Below are 21,857 nucleotides of genomic sequence, written 5' to 3' on the forward strand. Positions count from 1 at the left end.
AACATTTGCTTCTTCTGCCTAAGCCACTTGTGTGCTAAGATGCCTACCCCTGCATCACCCACCTGGCCTGTTCGGGATTTTGATTCCTTCCTGGCCTACAGCACAGTCAGAACTAGGGGGCTTCTTTTCTCACAGGTGACCCTGACACACCCCTGAGTCTCAACATCAGAGCCGAGAAACAAATCTATTTTAGCCATTCTAAACCCTTTGGGGAGCCAGGCAGTGTCTGAACACCCAAGCTGGTCATACATTTTCACACAAACAAGTAGATCATTTTCACACAAACAAGTAGATCATATCAAATTACGATCACAGCCCCACGAGGCAGCTGTTGGCATCTTTGAGAAGAGGAAATTGAGGCATATAAACATGGTCCGTCAAACTAGTGGATAATAAAGGGCCGAACTGAAAATAAGACCCAGCCCTGACCCAATCAATGTCATATAGTGTGCCTTAATGTGTATACATTGGAGTTGTTTGCCTACACTTTTATTTAATTGCTAAAGGGATCAGGTACCTTACAGTGTACAAGGCTGTGCTTAGATGAGCAAGCCATTGATTTATACTCTCGTGTAGGAGTTTTGAGGGAAAATGAACAAATGTACTATAGAGACATGAGTAATATGAGAGAAGATACAGGAAAGGCTCTAGAGAAGCAATGAACAACCGGCAAGGTTGTTGGAGGGGGGGTGAGTGGGGAGGGAGGGGCTGCCAGGGCATGTTCTGATGAGCCGATGGCCACACTGCCTGACTAAGGTAGCTGTGATTAAGTCTGGCAAGGAGCTGTTTCAGGTGGGCGGAGCTTCAGGAGCCAAAGCGCAGACATGTGATGCAGAAATTACTGTTTCCATAACTACCCCAAAGCATAGAAACATGGGCTGGAAAGATAGGTGGCTTGGTGCTGAAGGGCAGGCACTGCTTTTGCAGGGGATCCTAAGTTCAAGTCCCAGCCCCCACATGAGGTGGCTCACAACTGCCTGTAACTCCAGCCTAGGGGCCTCCTGAAGCATCTGCAGGCATCTGCACAGGCCCCCCCACAGAAACACTATTAAAAGTAAAATAATTCCATTTTTTTTAAAGTGTGAAAACATTCCTTGAATTGAAGTTCTCTGAGAAACAAAGATTTGCTGTCCCAGGGAGCAACTAATATCCTCACCTTAATATTGATTATGATATCAGGCTGCAGTTCTAAATTTTTAACCAAATCTATTTGCTTCAAAGTGGTCATGGTGTCTGATGAGAGCGACGGTATTTCAGTGATGATGTACCCTGAAAAAGGTAAGTTAACAAGCCGTTTGTCATATTACCACTACGTGAGAGCACGGCTTTACTGTAATCACTTTATAAAGTGCTACATAGCTACTAACCAAGTAAGCACAGTTCATAAAGCTATCTGCCACAAAATTTAAGTTAATAGTCAATACCACATGCAATGTAGCTATGAGTAATGCTTTTCTGAATTAAAAAAAAAATCATCAAGCTAGGAGGAAAGATCTTTAGAAATTTCAACTCGGGGGCAGGCAAGATGGCTGGTGGGGGTGGGGGGGAGGGAGGTACTTGTCACAAGCCCAATGACTGAGTTCAATCCCCAAATTCATAATAGAAGGAGAGAAGCACCTCCCTCAAGCTGCCCTCTGACCTCCACGTCCATACCATAGCACGTGTGTGCTCCCTCCCCCCAGTAACAATAAGGAAACAAATGTTTTAAATTCTTTAAACATCTAAGTCAGTTTATTTCAGATGAGATGCTTATGGAAAGAAATTCCATGCTAATACTTCTTTTAACTCGGGTTAGACATGGTCTATTTTATGTGATCTAATACTTTCATCCTTAAATTAGTACCTAATAGCATAGAGAAACCAAGCACATCATATTGATGTATGCTACAGGGAGTGATGAAACACCCATGCACCCTCTGTATAGTGTAAGGAGCAGAACCCAATATGATGTGAGCTTAGAGCATCTTACTTACTTGCATTTCCACACAGAAGCCTAAATCATCTCATTGAACTGTGTCTTGGGTACCACTGTCATATTGATTTCCTTAATATATTTTTAAAGATTATGTCACTTGCTTGCCCAAGAAACTTTCCTCTTGTTAATAAAATAAGTCTCAGTTTCTCAGCTAGAAATTAGGGCTTTTGTCTTAGTTAGGGTTTTATTGCTGTGAAGAGACACCATGATCATGGCAACTCTTATAAGGGAAAACATTTTATTGGGTGGCTCATATTTTCAGAGGCTTGGGCCAATATCATCATGGCAGGGAACATAGTGACACACAGGCAGCCATGGTGCTGGAGAAGGAGCTGAGAGTTCTACATCTTCATCTGCAGGCAGCTGAAGGAGTCTGTGTGCCACACTGGCCATAGCTTGAGCATAGGAGACCTCAAAGCCTACCCCCACAGCGACACACACGTCCTCCAACAAACCCACATCTTCCAATAGGGCCACTCCCTATGGGCCAAGCATTCAAACCTATGTCTATGGGGGCCAGACCTGTTCAAACCACTACAGCCTTCAATACATTTTTCTGCTAATTTTACTTCCCCCCCACTTTGAGGAACAGTTGCAAACTATGGCTTAGCCTTGAGAATTTAGCAAAAATGTTATAAAAAGTAAAAGTGAGATGGATACTTCAAGGACAAATGATACTGTTGCTTTATTCATAATTTGCCTTGATGCCGTTTTTATTGTACTGTATTTTATTTTTAATCCCTATATTCTTATGTTGCTTTTTAGATTTCAGGCCTGAAAACTGAACCCAAGGCTCCGAATATGCTAGGAAAGTGCCCTTCCACTTGGCTACATTCTAGCCCTAACTCAGGAGTCTTAATAGTTAAGTTCCCCCTTAACTCTCTTCTGGAATTTTCCTTCTTTCATTTAATAAATCTATTCCAGGAGACGTCTTTCTCCCCATTGCATGTTTATGCCTCTTTCCTTCTTTTGCAAATATCTCAGTGTTTTGCTTTTTCTTTCTAGTTGCCCTGGCTTCAGTGGCCTTGTCGGAAGAAGTAGAGAAAGCAAAGCCCTTGCTCAGAATCCTTCTGTGCCGGAAGAGAGTTTTTGCATGTGTGACCACGTCACAGGAGTAGGCCTGGCGGATGTGGAGTCTCAGGTTTCATACACAGCCTGCCCACCGCCCAGTGATAGCAGGGGGGACAAGAATAGAAGTTAGAGGTGTGCAAGAACGGCCATGGTAATTTTCAACGCTGTTGATTCATCAAATAGCACAGCGCTAAAAAAACAAAACAAAACACTGAGGGCTTTTCAAAAAAGCAAATTAGGACACACTAGAGGATTAAAAACGAAAGAAGCACTTGAATCTATCTGAGATGCTCAGCTCAACTGGGGCTGTGGGATTCCAGAGTCAAAGGCATAGAGAGAGGATGTCAAGAAAATGCAGGCGAGGCCCTGGAGACGCGCATGCGCACATACCAAAGTGAGCGACTTCCGGAGACTTGAGCTTCTCTAGGATCAACTTGATGACAAGCTCCTCTGGGATGCTGTGACCGCTCACCAGCAGCGACTGCAGCTAGCACAAGCACAGATGTGGCACGTTACTGTCACTCTTTATCTTGGATTCACAATTTGGGGTAATCATAGTAACTTTGAAATGCAGATTTGCTTACCATAGTCCCCGTCTCAGTCTCGGCTGCAATGTGTTCCTCCAAAACCGATAAAGCTAAAACACAAGTTCAAAATATGAGTGCAAGTGGATAAAACAAGAAGCGTCTTCTAAATGGGTAGTAACTGACAGTAAACATTAATGTGGGGCATCGCCTGAGAATTTACAAGGCATATTTATGCACATTACAACACTTAGGTTGGCTAAAGTAGAGAGGCGAAGGGCGTCTCTTGGCCACTCGGCCAGCTTAACAGTCTTAGTGAAGTAACTCCCTAAGCATCATCGTGCCTAGGATGAGCGCACTGTGGGAGGCAGGAGACAATAAGAGGATGAAGTGACGTGGTGTGCAACAGTGACTTATAAATTGTCCTACATCATGTAAAAGTACACAGCAGTTTATCACTGTAGGTCTGTCTGTGTCCCGCTCTCATAGTATAAAAGGCAAGAATGCACCGGGAAATGTGAAAATGGATAAACACCGATTCAAAAAAAGAAAAAGAAAGGAACTCTGAGAAGTCCAGGAAAATGCCATTCTCTGATGGAAATTCCTGGTGGGAATGGTGGAAGCATGACCTAAGAGAAGACTTGGATGATGGCACAGATGTTAAAAACGTATGGAAGCCTTGATCTTCTTTAAAACTTCCTAAACATAAACTTTTTGATGATGATGGTGTTGGTGATGATGATGATGATGATGATAATGATGATGATGATGATGATGATGATAATAATAATAATAATAATAATAATAATAATAATAATAATAATAAATGGGGTGGAGAGGTGGCTCAGTAGCTCTTGTAGAGGAGCCACAGGGTGGCACAGAGCCTTCTATAACTCCAGTTCCAGAGGCTCTTAGGCCTCCTCTGGCCCCCACAGGCACCGGCACACATGTTGTACACACCCATATATGAAGGCAAAATATCCATATACATAAAACTAAAGTATATCTTTTTTTTCAAAGAGTAACACCTCAGAGTTCTATATACGTGTGCTCTGTGTTACCAGATTGTTCTCCACGCACATAATAAAAATTGTGGCATCTCAGCTTTACCAACAGCACACGGTGTGCCTATTTCATAACATCCTTGCCAACAATGATGACGGTCATTTCAGTGAGCTTAACTATTCACCACCAACTTGTTAGGCAAATAAGAATCAGTGTTAATTTTTTAAGTAATATGGGATTAAGCTTTTCTTGAGTGTATTAGATTTAGTCCTACCTTTATGAGTGTGGTGTGTGTGTGTGTACACGTGTTGTGTGTATGCATGTGTGTACATGTGTGCACTGTGTGCATGTGTGTATGTACACGTGTGCATATGTGAGCACATGCATGCAGAGCTAGAGGCCAGTCACAGGTCTCACTCACTCCTCAGGAGCTATCCACCTTGTGGGATCTGGGACTCAACAGCCAATGAGGCTAGGCTGGCCAGCCAGGGAGCTCTGGGGTCCTCCTGTCTCTGCCTCCCCAGCACAGGGCTGCACGCATGTGCCACCACACCTGGGTTGTTGTTTGCATGGATGCTGGGATGGAACTCAGGTCCCCACGCTTGTGTGGCAAGCCCTCTCCCCAGCCCCTTCTCTTATGAATTCCTTATTCATCCTTTTCTTACTTTTCTATTAGGAAATAAATAGCTTTATGGATTAGAAGTGTGTGTGTGTGTGTGTGTGTGTGTGTGTGTGTGTGTGTGTGTACCAGCTGTTGTCTTACATTTGCAGAAAATAAGGAAATGTATGGGTAAAAATGTACTTTTCTCTCCAATAAAGGTAATAAAGTTCTGGGAAATGCTTTGAAGAAGATTCAGCTCTTTCTCTTTCCTCTTTATCTCTAAGGAGAAGAAGATGCTCACACACACATCCGGTGGAAACGGGTTCCGGGTTCCGGGGAAAGGCAGAGCCAAAGACATTGAGAAAACATGACTGCATTGACGCTGTTAGGAAGCTGGTGTTCATCGTGTGGACAGATGTGTGATGAGGAAACATGAAAAAATATTAATGATGGAATCTTAGGTAAGTCTTCATTCTGGAATCTTATTTTATACATTTTTGAAATTATTCTTACTTAAATACTGAGAGACATTAAATTTACCTTCGACTCGAATGCATTTCCATGCCTGTGCTATGTTACGGGCTAATGTTGTCTTCCCAGACCCCTTTAAAAGAGAAATGGTATTTAAAATACAACAAAGTGTTCATTCATGGTTAAGCGGAAACACCAAGTTAAAGGACTGTATTGATGGTTATTATTTCATAAATGGTTACCCTATGAAATGAAGAGAGCCCAGCAAACCTAGACCTTCTGTTTCTCCCCTAATTCTTGTAAATTCCACATATCCTGAACTTATTTAAGTTCATTATCATGTAAGGCAATTGGCAAGTTATACCAGAAATCAGGAAGCTACACCATCAGAACATTGCAAAAATAGGTAATTCTAATTATAATTCATATTGAGATTTGCCATCTTATTTTCTTTCTAAAAGAAAATGGAAATTTCGGTGACTTCACTTTCATAATTTCTCTCCTCTTCCTTTTGCAGTACTGGGGGTCAACATAATGTGAGAACATTCTATTGAGCTATATCATTGGCTCTGAATTTACTCCTTAGTCTGAGACTGAGCTTCTGTAAGCTGCCCCGGCTGGCGTTGAACTCACTCTGCAGCCAGAGCAAGCTTTAAGGTGGAGGCCCTCCTGCCTCAGCCTCCTAAGCTGCTGTGATAGCAGCCTCAGCTCATACAACAAGGTTTAAGGGCAGGTAATTCTTATAACTGATGTCTTTGGAGATCATTGTATTTCAAAGCTAAAAGGTCGGTCTCATGAAGTGATATTTACATCTGGATGTTGTCAGTAATGACCTTTAAAACCATGTTTTTAGAAACATAGTGAGGTGGGTGGTGGTGGCGCACCCCTTTAATCTCAGCACTCGGGAGGCAGAGGCAGGTAGGTCTCTGTGAGTTCGAGACCATCCTGGTCTACATAGTGAGTTCCAGGACAGCCAGGGCTACACAGAAACCCTGTCTAGAAAAACAAAACAAAACAAAACAAACTCCCCAGGACTTGAAAGTAGAAGAGGAGTACTAGAACCATAATGAAAACTGTTGGAAATATTTCTTGGTACAAGTCCTATGGTTATCATCAGAAATTAAGCTAAAGATGGGGTCTCCCTTAGCTGCCGCTGCTGTCCTGGAAAGTTCCCTAACTGAACAGCCTAGTCCCGTATCAACCAGCTCTGTGGCTGGAGGCAGAACTCACACGGAGGTCCTTCCTACAGCTGCCTGGAAGCCTTACAACAGCCCCTTCTGGATCCTTCCCACTGTGCAGAAGATGACAATCACTCTCCACCACACTACTTGCCCATGGGCCCTCCACCCTGCCAGTGTTAAGACATCCCTGCTCTTCTATAATATCCAGAGATCCTCACAATGAGTTTCTAAGTAGATCTTATATTCAGATCATATCTGAAATAGCCTTAGATCTCAAACCAGCAACATTCACCATGGGATAGAGTTTTGATAAGCTTTCCTAATAATATTAAAACAAACATCAATACAGTCTAGGCTCCTTTTCTAATGCACAGCGTAAGAAGAGAGATAGTTATGAACTCAAAACGTGTATTATATCAGAGTTGAAGTGACATTATAAAAATCTACCAGACACTAAAAAGAGTGAACACACTCTGTGCTTTCCAGTCTTGTATGGTAATATAAGATTGCAATTTTAAAATAAAAAATAAAGTTATACCAAGCATTAGAGGAGATAACTTACTGGTTTTCCAAATATAACAAAGCAAGTAGGTTTGGACAACAAAAAGTTTCTCTCGGTTTCATCTTCATTAAAGATGTCTGCGAAAGGATGGTCCTCTATCTTCTCTTCAGAAGCCATAATATAAAGCACTGCAATAGAAAAGGCAAAACTGAAAGACTTACAGGGTTGGAACAGGAAGGTTGGGAGGAGAATGCCATGAATTTCTTAGCCCAGGAACCATTTTGTATCATCAAACATTTGAGAGAAACAGCATATAACCAAAGCCATTTAAAAGAAAGACCAACATGTCCAAAAGATATATATATATATATATATATATATATATATATATATATATATATATATATATATAAAATTTCTACAAGGCAGATCTTTAAATTAATTTTGGAAAGCCTTTTCTAGTTTGAGCAGTTAATTTCTCGGCACAGTCTTCCACTTTAAACATTATGTCTATAATTGCAGATTTTAATTTATGTTGCTTTTGTTAGAATGAATGAGTAATAAATTGGGCCAGTGAGTTTTTGCATTTGTTTGTTTTTGTACAAAGACCATTTCTTGTTTTCAAGCATGTGTAAATTGATTACATATTTGAGCCAATAAAATATTTAACCATATAATGAATCTATTATGTAAGTAATAAAAATAACACAAATAATTTTCTTGACTACAATGAAATAATTATGAATGTATTTAAAGTCCCGATTCTTGAAGACCAAAAAACCCACAACAACATACTTTCATACATCAATGTACACATAAAAAATTTAAATGGAAATTATAGAATATGTTAAATTCATGCTAATGTTATTAGCACCATCAGAGTACATTTTAAAATGATAAGAGAACATTTAAAGATGTAACCAACAAAAACAAAATAAAATGTTGAAAGAAAATTCTAACAGATCAGTTTGAAAAGGCAAACCTTGGCAGGCTGAATTTTTAAGTGAAGCTCTTTTTGTAGGCATTTCTTCCCATAATAAGCAAGTCCTGGGCTCTCTTCCTGGACCAGTGTTTTCCCCAGGGGATGGCGATGCCTTATCTTGGCTATTGCTTTAGAAATGATGCGCAGGTCGTGTGGAGGGCAAACGCTTGGATTTAGACCAGGTAAGAGTTCACAGCTACTTCAGCTCTTTCCCATGGCTCATGGCTTTTCATCCGGGCAATAGCACCCACAGACTGAACTCGCTGCTGGCAAAGTCCCTGAAAGCTTGGAAGCAATGGAAACCCACAGTGACTGAGGTGGACATGCCGGGCATGCTTTGGCAAACGCTTAGAGAAAGGTACTAAAGGTTCACAGAACTGGTCAGTTCGAGGACAGTTCTTCTGAGGCCAGAGCGTTCGTCAGCGTGCTGTGCGCTCCGCAGTGGCAAGGGCGACATCTTACCAAGTCCACAAGAATCGAACACAGATGGAGGACCCACATCGGGAAGGGGTTCCACGTGGCGGCTGGCCTTTGTAGTCCAGGGCAGAGGGTAGCGGTGATGCTGTTCTGGTTCTAGGTTCCCGTGTGTCTTGGGAGATGGCTGGCTTTGGCAGAGCGGAGGCCATTTATAAACTAAAATTCAAACTGGGCAGCTGACCCTAGTCAGGGTTCTATTGCTATGAAGAGACACCATGATCGTGGCAACTGTTTTTCTAACATTTTGTTATTTGTGAATTTCACATCATATACCCCAACCATACTCATCTCGAGGGCCCTTCATATCCGCCCTCCGCCCTTGCAACCTCCCTGCCTCATCAAAACAAAACAAAAACACTCTACCTCACTGTGGACGCTGTGGTACGCCACAGCGTGTCACACAGTGTGCCCTTTTGCCCAAATGGCTTTACTTGCAAATGTTCATTACAACGAATCATTGGTCTGATTCAAGACCTCTGGCTTTAGCTACACTGTCAACACTGCTGGGTCCTTACCAAGGCTCCTCTCAGATACCCTACTGTTGCCCTGTGTCATGGAGATCCTCAGCTTTGCGTCTGTAGGACTGGGCCCTTCACCTGCTCCAGTAGTTCACAGATGAGGTAGGTGCTGACGTGGGCTAACTCAAGTCCCAGATCTGGGCCTGGGTTGCTCAGGCCACTGTCCCTTCTGTACTCACACCACTAGGGTCAGCTCTCCTGCTTTGCTCAGGTGAGGGGTAGGGCCAACTTTCCTGCTCACAGCAACTAGCAAGGCCTGTTCTGCTGCCCTTGGGGCTGGCTCTCCCACATCTGCACCACCAGGGGGCAGCTCTACCTCATGCAGGACTCATAGTGATCTGCGGCAATGTCAAGAAATATGGTGGCATTCCTAAGGCTGAGACGCAGGAGCAGGTGGTGAGGGTGTCGGCTGACAGACATCTAAAACAGATAAGTCTCAACTGAGCCACATGCTGGTATGTCAGCAGTCCCGGGTACACAGGGGCCTGCTTCCAGCCAAGGAGCTAATTCACTGAAGAGGGGGCAAGAAGTAACACTCCACAAGCATTCACACCGGTGAGGCCATAGCTCTTCCCCAAGAGAAGCTTGTAACCATCAGCAGGCGAAATGTGGGAACTGACATATGTCTCTCAAGGACTGTTGAGTGGAGAGTGTTAACACTGAGCAAGAGCTGTGGCAGCCCCTTGAGTGATTAAAATCCTGAAGGGCAAAACTAAGGCTCATAAATATGCAGCCCAGGCTTCCCCACTCTGAGGCCTGTGATCTGTCTCTCAGGTCTCTCTTTTAGGTCAAAACTCAGGTTGAATTCCCTGGCAACAGCTGACAGAGAAAGAAAAACGAAAATCACAAGAGACTCGTGGTATATCGACGCAAGCTGTGAACAGAGCATTTCTAGACTTTAGCTCCCCTTGCAGGTAGCTGTGAGAAACAGTGATTGAGGGAAATCTTCCTGCAGGCGGAGCTGATACTTCCTCAAACTGGTGGGCGATTCTGAATGGCTTCATCGAGGGTGTTCAGGAGCAAGGTCAGAAAAGAAAAGGAACACTGGAGAAGGCTATGGTTGGATGCACACATGGGTTGGCAGATGCATTCAAAGTGAGCTCTCAGCAGCCGCGTTCTTGTGTTAACTCCTACGCTTGAATGCAAGCAGGACCTGTGACTTGTTTTTCATGATCAGCTTCTCTTAGCAGCCAGAGAGAGACTTCCTGCCGTGCAGTAAGGACCAGTGTCTGGCCTCCAGGAGTGGATAGCCCCACGTAGCTAAAAAGCAGAGGAACCTCAGCCCTCTTACCAGAGACGCAGTTTCTCAATAATGGAATGGATTCTTTCCCAGTGGCTTATCCAATTGAAAGAACATTTCAGTCAACGCCTGATTACAGAAGAGCCAGCAGATCTACGCCAGGAGCCCTGGTTACCGAAACTGTCACATAACAAATGTTTTAAGATGTTCAATTTGTGGCAATTTGTTGTGCAGCACGAGAAGAGAATTCTATTCGCAAACCACACACCCGTGAAGGGGGTACCGCACACAGGTCAGCAAGATGATTTCCCAATAGAGGCTAGTCAGTCTTCCCTTGCTCTTCTTAGTCCTAGGAGGTTCCTAAATGGACATGCTATGGTGACAGGGATGAAGTGACGGGGCCTATGCCGTGACGTAATAAGGCTCCTTCACACTGTTCACTACAGGTGTTGCTCTACATCTCCAAAGCAGAGCCGAGGCTAAGACTTCAATATGAGACAATCTCTTGGGGGAGGCAGGACTCCCATCACTGACAGACCTCTTACCACTGTGAGGGGCAACTGACGTGTCTTCCCTATCTGTAGCCTGTTGGCCAGCACAGCTGACAAAGGGCTGACTTTGTGTCATTTAACATCACGAATCATATAATGTTGCCTCGGATCAAAGGATCCTTTTTACTGTAAATGCTGTAAGAGGCATGCAGGTGTGGGATCTACTGGGTTCTCCGCATCCCAGCTAACCTAGAAGTTGCTGTTGTATTAGACAGGTTATGCACTGCGTGGGAGAGAGAAGGCCACTGTACTTCAAGAGGAGGAATATGCTTGGAGCCAGGTAACGGAAGGGGAAGCGGTCCTTATGCCCATCACCTGTGATTGACTTGGGTGATTTCTCACAACTTTAGGCTCTGGTGGTGGGTGCTAGCGGACTGGGTTTGATTGACAGAAGAGACTGTTTTATCAGAGATCCCAGTTAAGGTTTCACAAAATGGAACCGATTGCTTCCAACGAGGTGGGTTTTTTTTGTTGTTGTTGTTTGTTTGTTTCTTTTGTTTGTTTGTTTGTTTCTCCACAAGCCTACGAGGAGTCACTGTACTGGAGGGGGAGGTAGGCTGGGCACTATATAGTTGGGGCTGGAAAGGTAATCTTGAGCTCCTCCTGATGCTCTGCGATACCTCTTCATGCTCCGACGCAAGAATGAAGCTGGTTCCCCGCAGGACAAGCCACTTAGACTCATCCCATCCCTGGCCAGGAATAAGGGAAACCTAGAGTGAATGGTGTGGAGAGGGACATGGTGAGTGACCAGGTTATGCGGACCCAGGGGTAATTACTGCAGTGGCGGATTATGCAGCTGACGCCACTGATTTCCTTCCTGCAAGTCCTTTCCTCTTAGAAATGGGTACTAGTTATCAGCTTCAAGAGCTGGTGATGGGAGCACACCTGGGCTGTTGGGAACACGGGTGGAGGGCGGCAGATGCTCTCCTCATGCAAGGGACATGCAACTTGTCTAGGTAACTATCCAGCGGTTAGATACCAGCATGTGGGACTCTGCCTGTGAACGTCCTCTGGCTGCCATGCCCTCTCTATTGGGGCACAGACACAGTGGATGTTCCAAGGTATCAGTGCCATAGCAGACTTCAGCCAGCAATGGATGGGGGCTCATGAATAAACCCAGCGCTCTTTGCCCCCCAAAAGGGAGTAGTTCCAAGATACGTACTTCTTATCCTCTAGTGAATCTAGCTGACCGACAAGTTTACTCGATAATATTCCTTTTCTCCAAATTCTTTTCCTTGGTAGCTACTGTTTCCTGGGATTACCCCTTATATAAACAAGTTGGCACTTTTATGTATTTATATATTTTTGTATGAGTTCTGCTTTTAGATAATGTAAACTAAGAAAGTCCTCAAAGGGAAGTGCTTGATTGTACTGTAACAATATTTGAAAACCAGAATTATGTATTTTTAAAAAGTAACTTTCCCAAACCAAAACATTCTGAAAATGTTTAGCTTATATTAAAAAAATAACTGATTTTCATTAGGAAATGGAAAAGTAGCCGGGCGTGGTGGGACATGCCTTTAATTCCAGCACTCGGGAGGCAGAGACAGGTGGATCACTGTGAGTTTGAGGCCAGCCTGGTCTAGAAAGCGAGTCCAGGACAGCCAAGGCTACACAGAGAGACCCTGTCTCAGGGGAAAACAAAAACAAAACAACAACAACTAAAAAAAAAAAAAAGAAAAAGAAGAAATGAAATGGAAAAGTTACAAGGTGCAATTCAAGATGGAGGTAAGGGGATCCCTGGAGCTTGCTGGCTGACCTCTGGCTTACACACGTGCACACATACACACACACACACACACACACCCCAGCATAAAATGCCAGAACTGACACTTCTGTCATGTTTCTAGTTTCCCAATTAAAAAAATGTATCAAACTATGAAACAAAACTAATATAAATACCCAAGTACTTTACAAATCTTGTAATGTCCCAACTTTGAAGCTACAGCAAATTTCATTATCACAGTGAGGTATGTGTTTGCATTTAAAAAGTTTTATTAGACCTTGCTAGCGGTGAATTCTGGAATATGGAGGGGTCCCTGGGAAACTTAGCACTTCCTGCCTAGGCTAGTTTGGCCACCACTTTTGTGAGATCAATACCTTAGCTGAAAGGAGAACCTTTTTTGTTTGTTTGTTTGTTTGTTTGTTTTTTGTTTGTGTGTGTGTGTGGTTCCCCCCCCCCCTCCCCAGACAGGTTTCTCTGTGTAGCCTTGGCTGTCCTGGACTCGCTTTGTAGACCAGGCTGGCCTCGAACTCACAGCAATCCTTCTGTCTCTGCCTCCGGAGTGCTGGAATTAAAGGCGTGCGCTACCACCGCCAGGGAGGTTTTAAAAAGTTGACTTATGAAGAGATCACGGTTTAGTTTTGCAAGAACAATAGCTGGTAAGGGGGCCCGCAGGAAGTGGACTTCGCCGCAACTGATAACAAAAAGCATGCAGTGGGCGGACAATGGCCTTCCTGTCTCAGCTTACCTGGCCGGAGAGGACCCAGGACCCAGACAGCAGCAACCTCCCGCGGCTCCGGGTTATCCGTTGGGCGGTTGCCCTGGAAACCTGTGGGCGGAGTGAAGGGCTCTTGGAGGGCGGGGCCTCAGGACGTAGCGCCTTGATTCTGGGTGAATTCGTAAATTCTTAAATAATTATAAAACAGCTTTCCCACAATGTGGAGGTGATGAGCAGAGCGAGGGCATCTATTGTCTACTTACGCCCAGAGAACAAGCCGGAAAGCCTTACCTTATCTAGAACCGACTCTAACAGCGGCGCGCTCCCCTACACAGCACCGTCCGCTTTTAGGACTCACGGACCGTTAGGCTCAAGCATAAAATGTGCAAATACCAAAGGCATCACATTTAAGTAATAAGTAAGACTTATGGACCACACAGCCACAATATGAATTTTATTGTCTCCCACGGGGATAAAATAGGCGACAAAAGAAGGGAAAATTACAGGTATTCAGGAAAGGACCACCAGAAGACAGGTTTCAGGAAAATAAAAAGAGGACAGGAAGAAACAGATCAATGAAAACACGGAGAAGCCGCTTCAAAAGGAGAACCCAATCACCTGACCTCCTTAAGGAAAAGATAAACCAGATTTCCCCACCACCTCCGCCCCCGTCTGCCCTTAACAAAGATGTCGCCCTTAACGTCCGCCCTCAGCAACGCCGTATTCCTGTAGCCCCGCCCTTCGCTTCTGGGCGGGGCTTGTTGGGAGGCGGGGCTGGGGGAATCCGGAAGCACCGGGCGACCGCGGTCTGCTAAAGGATTAGCACCCCGGCATTGTTTTTCTCTTTCGGGTCTGGTGTGCTGCGTGTGCGGAGTCTTCTCCTCTCTCGGTCTCCAGAGGCGATCGCGAAGCTGTCCCGACCTGGGCGGCGGCCTGGTGCCCTGTAGGGGCGTCCGCCATCGGCTGGAGCCATGCCCACAGCCGCTGCCCCTATCATCAGCTCGGTTCAGAAGCTGGTGCTGTACGAGACCAGAGCTGTGAGTATCCGCAGCGGCGGGGCGGGGCAGAGGGCAGCGCTGCGGGGGATCAGGGGACGCTGTAGGGTCGTTGGGCAGAGGCGGCACCCCGCATTTGCCCCCTTCCCTCCTAGCTCCACAGCACCGTGGAACACAGCCTCAGAGGAAGCTGGCCTGCTTAGGAGCCTTGGCTGGAAGATGTACGTGCAAACAGGTGCTTGTAGTATACAGAAACCGTGCACAGCTTCTGACCGAGTTACTCTATTCTTTTCTGCTTTCTCATAATCTGTTAAAAGTTCTTGAGACCACTCCTTGTAGTAAAGTCAGGGGTGAGAAAAAAATTGAACTTTACCTAGACAGCTTCTGTTTTGCGATTCCATGGTATATTACCTCTGTGACTGGTTGAAAGCACATGCACTGTTTTTGCTGAGATTCAGGATTCTGTGACATGGACACTTAACTTCTCCGGCTTGCAGAGCGGTGCTGAGAGTTGTCATTTCTGTGGTTGGAAAACTAAATGTGGCTTCCTCGAATCTAGACTTCACCATGATGTTAGGGACTGTGTTTAAGCTAATTCACTTCATGGTCACAAACTGATGAATGTCTCGTGGGGCATATTCAATGAAACGTGGCTAGGCTTCTATGGGAGTGTACAAGAAATTATTTACCTTCCTGGATTCTCGGTCATTACACAATCCAAGTAGGGCCTGTCTTGTTTCACATGTGTACAACTGCTGTTTCTAAGTGAAGGTGGCAAAAAGTCCATTTGGCTAGGCCAAGACCAGAAGATGGAATCTAATATTTGCAAGTATCTTCACTTCTCTTCAGAGAGTCAGGCAAAAATATCATTTCGACATTGAAACAAAACTTTCTACTTTTTGCAAGATGTGCAGGTTAATGTCCCTAGTGAGAAAATTGTCACGTAGGAATTTTAGCCCACCAATAAGCTGAGGATTCTGAGGGCCTGGCTAGGATGTTGTGTAGCACAGAATTTCTTTTCCGGAACTCTTTAGTGGCCCCTGTGCTGAGTAGGATAAACTCTGTCCCTAGTGTAAAACAGTCAACATATATATTTGAGCCTTAACTATCCAGTAAAATTGCATCAGCCCGAGTTCTCCGTGTTCGCCCTGGGTTTTCCTGCATCTTTCTGTTTTTGTAATGTCTCACCCCATCTTTTCTTGTTAAAACCTTTATGGTCCTCACAGCACAGATATGTACGTGCCATGTCAGCACCACGTAGTCAGCGGCTGCCAGGTCAGTTGGCAGATGAAAGGCAGGAGCGTCGGAAGGGTGCTTGGGGACCACTGTGTGGGTTCACTGGAGGCCCCCCACTTCTCCGGCCTCTGCAAAAGCTGGGGCAAGAGGGCAAGCGAGAGAACTTCCCGAGGATGCTACCCTGAAACAGTACAGGCCCTGAGATGCAGATTGGGATAGATGGTAGGCTCAGCTGTGATTGGATAGCTGCCCCCAGGGGCAAATCATGACAGTAATCACTTCATCCGTATGACCGTGCCTTCCTGTGATGGGTGATGTGGACACTGCATTAGCTCTCTGAAGCTGGTCCTTAGAATTCAGCACATCTTTGCTTGTTTATTATTTATTCTTGAGTTAAAAGCGAAAGATGTGTTTGGAGTCATCTGCTCAGAGATGAAGGGACGCCAGTCAGATAAGGTATACAACTACTAGCAACTGAGCAAACAGTAGGGATAGAAACAACAGTGTTAAGTAGGCTGTAGAAACGAGAACGGCCGGCTGATGTTTGCAGAGTGTGTGTCTGTGCTGTGCTGCTCTAAGGTCTCTGTTTATTTAGTGTTGATGAGGACGGGGTGTTACACTGTTACTTATCATTGCTACTGTTATTTATTTGGGGAGGAGGGGAAGGAGGCGAAGCGAGTTTCGGATGGTCCTGCTTCAGATGTGGTCTGGAACCTGCTGCTGGGTAGAGTCTTTATAACCAGTCCATGGCCATTGTGGTGGGGAGCATGGCAATAGGTTAATAGGTTGGCAGGCATGGTGCTGGAGCAGTAGCTGAGAGCTTATGTCTTGAGATATAACCATGTGAAAGAGAGAGACCGGGGGGGGGGGGTGGGGGGGAGGAGGGAGGGAGGGAAGGAGGGAGGGAGGGAGGGAGGGAGGGAGGGACAGACAGAGAGAGAGACAGAGAGAGGGGGACTGACTGGGAATGACATGGATTTTTTTTTAAAACAGAAAACTGCCTCACGTGACATACATACTCCAACAGTACCATGGCCACACCCCCTAATCCTTCCCAAACAGTTCCACCAACTAGGCACCGAGATTCAAATGTGTGGTTCACATCCAAGCCACACCGTGGCTTTACCTAGTCAACCATCTATTCCCTTTCTGGCAAATTATGTTCTATTAAAACATGTTTTTATTAAAAGGAAGGTTTATTTTAAATTTTATTTTATGGGTATCTGTGTGTATCCCTCTGTGTGTATGCCACATGATGAGCTGGAGGTCTGAGCTGCCTGGGGTGGGTGCTGGCAGCTGAGTTTGGGTCCGCGGGAAGAGCATCAACCACCCTCAACCACTCCGCAATCTCTCCAGTCCCAGTGTTCAATTCTTTTTAAGTGTTAGATGACATTTGCTTGTTCAAAGCTTTCACGTAATGGGCAGGTGCACATGATACAGGAGGTGCCTGTAATTCCAGCACTGAGAAGACCAGAGTCAAGAGCATCTCAAGTTCTAGGCCAGCCTGGGCAGCACAGGAAGACCCTCCTTGGAATAAACAGAGCAGTTCAGATGATGGCGTAGCTCTATCCATCCTTTTAGGTCCAGTGTATTTTGTTCAGCATGAAGTCCTTGCAGTTTATTCGTGTGTTTGCTGTATCAGCAGTCTGTACCCTTTATCAAGGACTGTCTTCACAATTTGCCTGTCAGTTTTTCTTGTTAATTTGGACTATGAATAATCCATCTGTGAACCTCCTAGAAAAAGTGTGTTTGTGTGCATATATTATCATCTCTCTGTGGGTAAATGTGAGTGATGTTACTAACTGAAGGGGTCACATGTCCTAGCTCTTTGGAGAATTCCCAGGCTTTGTGAAGTAGTTGTGCCTGTGTCACTTCCACCATGAACATATGTGGACTGCCATTGTTCTGTGTCCTGGCCAGCATTTGTGCCGTCGGTGCTCTTAGTTTGCAGCTCTCTCATTGTGGATGCATCGCTGTTCCCTGACGACTAATGGTGTTGGGCATATTCTCGTGCTCTTCCTTTATGAAGCATCTGTTGATTTTGCCCATTTATCGAATTATGCTGCTATTGCATTAGTGATTTGTAGGCATTTTTTAATGTGTTCTACAATCAAGTCTGTTGTCATATACATTTTGTAAAGCATTGTTTTTCTGGACCATCACTTTAAGTGATCATTTGATGAACAGCAATTTTAATATGTGTGTGTGTGTGTGTGTGTGTGTGTGAGAGAGAGAGAGAGAGAGAGAGAGAGAGAGAGAGAGAGAGAGAGACATTTGTTATGTAGCATAGGATAGTATCAAAATCATGATCCTCCTGCCTCAACCTCCTCAGTGCTGGCATTATAAACATGGGCCACAATTTCTGACCCTTATTCAGTTTGTGTGTGTGTGTATATGTGTGTATATGTTGTGTGTGTGTATGTTGTGTGTGTATGTTGTGTGTGTGTACGTGTGTGCATGTATGTGTGTTTGTGCATGTGTATGTTGTGTGTGTGCATGTATGTGTATGTTGTATGTGTGCCTGTGTGTGCTTGTGTGTGCATGTGCATATGTGTTGTGTGTGTGGGTGCTTTTTGCTTTTCATATGCAATCTGTGCTTATTCTCAGGCCATGATATTTTTCTCTGTCTAATTGAAAGATTCACGGTTTTAGCTTTTATGTTATGATCTACTTTATATTAAATCATTTATATATGACATATATCTTAGCGTTACTACTGCTATGATGAAACAATATGATTAAAACCACCTGGACAGGAAAGGGTTTCTTCAGCTTACACTTCCACATCATTGTCCGTCAGGGAAGGAAGTCAGAACAGGAGCTCAAGCAGGGCAGGAACTCAGAGGCAGGAGCTGATGCAGGGGCCATGGAGGGTGCTCCTTACTGGCTTGCTCCTCATGGCTTGCTTAGCCTGCTTTCTTATAGAACCCAGGACCACCATTGTGGGTAGAATGGCACCACCCACCATGGCTGCGTCCTCCCCCATCGGTCACTAAGTGTCCACCCACCATGGCTGCGTCCTCCCATCGGTCACTAAGTGTTCCCCCACCATGGCTGCGTCCTCCCGCATCGGTCACTAAGTGTCCACCCACCATGGCTGCGTCCTCCCCCATCGGTCACTAAGTGTCCACCCACCATGGCTGCGTCCTCCCATCGGTCACTAAGTGTTCCCCCACCATGGCTGCGTCCTCCCCCATCGGTCACTAAGTGTCCACCCACCATGGCTGCGTCCTCCCCCATCGGTCACTAAGTGTCCACCCCACCATGGCTGTGTCCTCCCCCATCGGTCACTAAGTGTCCACCCACCATGGCTGCGTCCTCCCCCATCGGTCACTAAGTGTTCCCCCACCGTGGCTGCGTCCTCCCATCGGTCACTAAGTGTCCACCCCACCATGGCTGCGTCCTCCCATCGGTCACTAAGTGTTCCCCCACCATGGCTGCGTCCTCCCCCATCGGTCACTAAGTGTCCACCCACCATGGCTGCGTCCTCCCATCGGTCACTAAGTGTCCACCCACCGTGGCTGCGTCCTCCCGCATCGGTCACTAAGTGTCCACCCACCATGGCTGCGTCCTCCCCCATCGGTCACTAAGTGTCCACCCACCATGGCTGCGTCCTCCCATCGGTCACTAAGTGTTCCCCCACCATGGCTGCGTCCTCCCCCATCGGTCACTAAGTGTCCACCCACCATGGCTGCGTCCTCCCCCATCGGTCACTAAGTGTCCACCCCACCATGGCTGCGTCCTCCCCCATCGGTCACTAAGTGTCCACCCACCATGGCTGCGTCCTCCCCCATCGGTCACTAAGTGTTCCCCCACCGTGGCTGCGTCCTCCCATCGGTCACTAAGTGTCCACCCCACCATGGCTGCGTCCTCCCATCGGTCACTAAGTGTTCCCCCACCATGGCTGCGTCCTCCCCCATCGGTCACTAAGTGTCCACCCCACCATGGCTGCGTCCTCCCCCATCGGTCACTAAGTGTTCCCCCACCATGGCTGCGTCCTCCCATCGGTCACTAAGTGTCCACCCACCGTGGCTGCATCCTCCCCCATCGGTCACTAAGTGTCCACCCACCATGGCTGCGTCCTCCCCCATCAGTCACTAAGTGTTCCCCCACCATGGCTGCGTCCTCCCCCACCGGTCACTAAGTGTCCACCCACCATGGCTGCGTCCTCCCCCATCGGTCACTAAGTGTTCCCCCACCATGGCTGCGTCCTCCCCCACCGGTCACTAAGTGTTCCCCCACCATGGCTGCGTCCTCCCCCATCGGTCACTAAGTGTCCACCCACCATGGCTGCGTCCTCCCCCACCGGTCACTAAGTGTCCACCCACCATGGCTGCGTCCTCCCCCACCGGTCACTAAGTGTCCACCCACCATGGCTGCGTCCTCCCACCGGTCACTAAGTGTCCACCCACCATGGCTGCGTCCTCCCCCATCGGTCACTAAGTGTCCACCCACCATGGCTGCGTCCTCCCCCACCGGTCACTAAGTGTCCACCCACCATGGCTGCGTCCTCCCATCGGTCACTAAGTGTCCACCCACCATGGCTGCGTCCTCCCCCATCGGTCACTAAGTGTCCACCCACCATGGCTGCGTCCTCCCCCATCGGTCACTAAGTGTCCACCCCACCATGGCTGCGTCCTCCCCCATCGGTCACTAAGTGTCCACCCACCATGGCTGCGTCCTCCCCCATCGGTCACTAAGTGTCCACCCACCATGGCTGCGTCCTCCCCCATCGGTCACTAAGTGTTCCCCCACCGTGGCTGCGTCCTCCCATCGGTCACTAAGTGTCCACCCCACCATGGCTGCGTCCTCCCATCGGTCACTAAGTGTTCCCCCACCATGGCTGCGTCCTCCCCCATCGGTCACTAAGTGTTCCCCCACCATGGCTGCGTCCTCCCATCGGTCACTAAGTGTCCACCCACCGTGGCTGCGTCCTCCCCCACCGGTCACTAAGTGTTCCCCCACCATGGCTGCGTCCTCCCCCACCAGTCACTAAGTGTTCCCCCACCATGGCTGCGTCCTCCCCCATCGGTCACTAAGTGTCCACCCACCATGGCTGCGTCCTCCCCCACCGGTCACTAAGTGTCCACCCACCATGGCTGCGTCCTCCCCCACCGGTCACTAAGTGTCCACCCACCATGGCTGCGTCCTCCCACCGGTCACTAAGTGTCCACCCACCATGGCTGCGTCCTCCCCCATCGGTCACTAAGTGTCCACCCACCATGGCTGCGTCCTCCCCCACCGGTCACTAAGTGTCCACCCACCATGGCTGCGTCCTCCCATCGGTCACTAAGTGTCCACCCACCATGGCTGCGTCCTCCCCCATCGGTCACTAAGTGTCCACCCACCATGGCTGCGTCCTCCCCCATCGGTCACTAAGTGTCCACCCCACCATGGCTGCGTCCTCCCCCATCGGTCACTAAGTGTCCACCCACCATGGCTGCGTCCTCCCCCATCGGTCACTAAGTGTCCACCCACCATGGCTGCGTCCTCCCCCATCGGTCACTAAGTGTCCACCCACCATGGCTGTGTCCTCCCCCATCGGTCACTAAGTGTCCACCCACCATGGCTGCGTCCTCCCCCATCGGTCACTAAGTGTTCCCCCACCGTGGCTGCGTCCTCCCATCGGTCACTAAGTGTCCACCCCACCATGGCTGCGTCCTCCCATCGGTCACTAAGTGTTCCCCCACCATGGCTGCGTCCTCCCCCATCGGTCACTAAGTGTTCCCCCACCATGGCTGCGTCCTCCCATCGGTCACTAAGTGTCCACCCACCGTGGCTGCGTCCTCCCCCATCGGTCACTAAGTGTCCACCCACCATGGCTGCGTCCTCCCCCATCAGTCACTAAGTGTTCCCCCACCATGGCTGCGTCCTCCCCCACCGGTCACTAAGTGTCCACCCACCATGGCTGCGTCCTCCCCCATCGGTCACTAAGTGTCCACCCACCATGGCTGCGTCCTCCCCCATCGGTCACTAAGTGTCCACCCCACCATGGCTGCGTCCTCCCCCATCAGTCATTAAGTGTCCACCCACCATGGCTGCGTCCTCCCCCATCGGTCACTAAGTGTCCACCCACCATGGCTGCGT

At 47.3% G+C, this 21,857-nt stretch overlaps 2 protein-coding genes across 4 annotated transcripts in view; one reads left to right on the forward strand and one right to left on the reverse strand.

Moving 5' to 3' along the window:
- The window catches only part of AK9 (adenylate kinase 9), a 125,556-nt gene extending 115,657 nt beyond the window's left edge, over positions 1 to 9,899 (reverse strand). The window contains exons 1-6 of one of the 3 annotated variants that reach the window (XR_014777801.1): positions 8,313 to 9,899; positions 7,391 to 7,518; positions 5,717 to 5,780; positions 3,631 to 3,683; positions 3,437 to 3,533; positions 1,157 to 1,269 (exon numbers count right to left, since the gene is read on the reverse strand). Coding sequence is in view for 2 of the 3 variants with exons in the window: in XM_084775101.1 (XP_084631227.1) it covers positions 1,157 to 1,269; positions 3,437 to 3,533; positions 3,631 to 3,683; positions 5,717 to 5,780; positions 7,391 to 7,518; positions 8,313 to 8,355 (498 nt within the window). In the remaining variant the exon portion in view is untranslated. The remainder of the gene's footprint in view (positions 1 to 1,156; positions 1,270 to 3,436; positions 3,534 to 3,630; positions 3,684 to 5,716; positions 5,781 to 7,390; positions 7,519 to 8,312) is intronic. The other 2 variants (XM_084775101.1, XM_084775100.1) reach the window with 2 other exon arrangements.
- A 4,400-nt stretch (positions 9,900 to 14,299) lies between these two features.
- Positions 14,300 to 21,857, forward strand: part of FIG4 (FIG4 phosphoinositide 5-phosphatase) — a 118,793-nt gene continuing 111,235 nt past the window's right edge. The window contains exon 1 of the mRNA XM_084775102.1: positions 14,300 to 14,576. Within this exon, the coding sequence (XP_084631228.1) occupies positions 14,511 to 14,576 (66 nt within the window). The 5' untranslated portion in view covers positions 14,300 to 14,510. The remainder of the gene's footprint in view (positions 14,577 to 21,857) is intronic.

Source organism: Acomys minous, assembly GCF_964271855.1.
Source record: "Acomys minous genome assembly, chromosome: 3".
NCBI lineage: Eukaryota > Metazoa > Chordata > Mammalia > Rodentia > Muridae > Acomys > Acomys minous.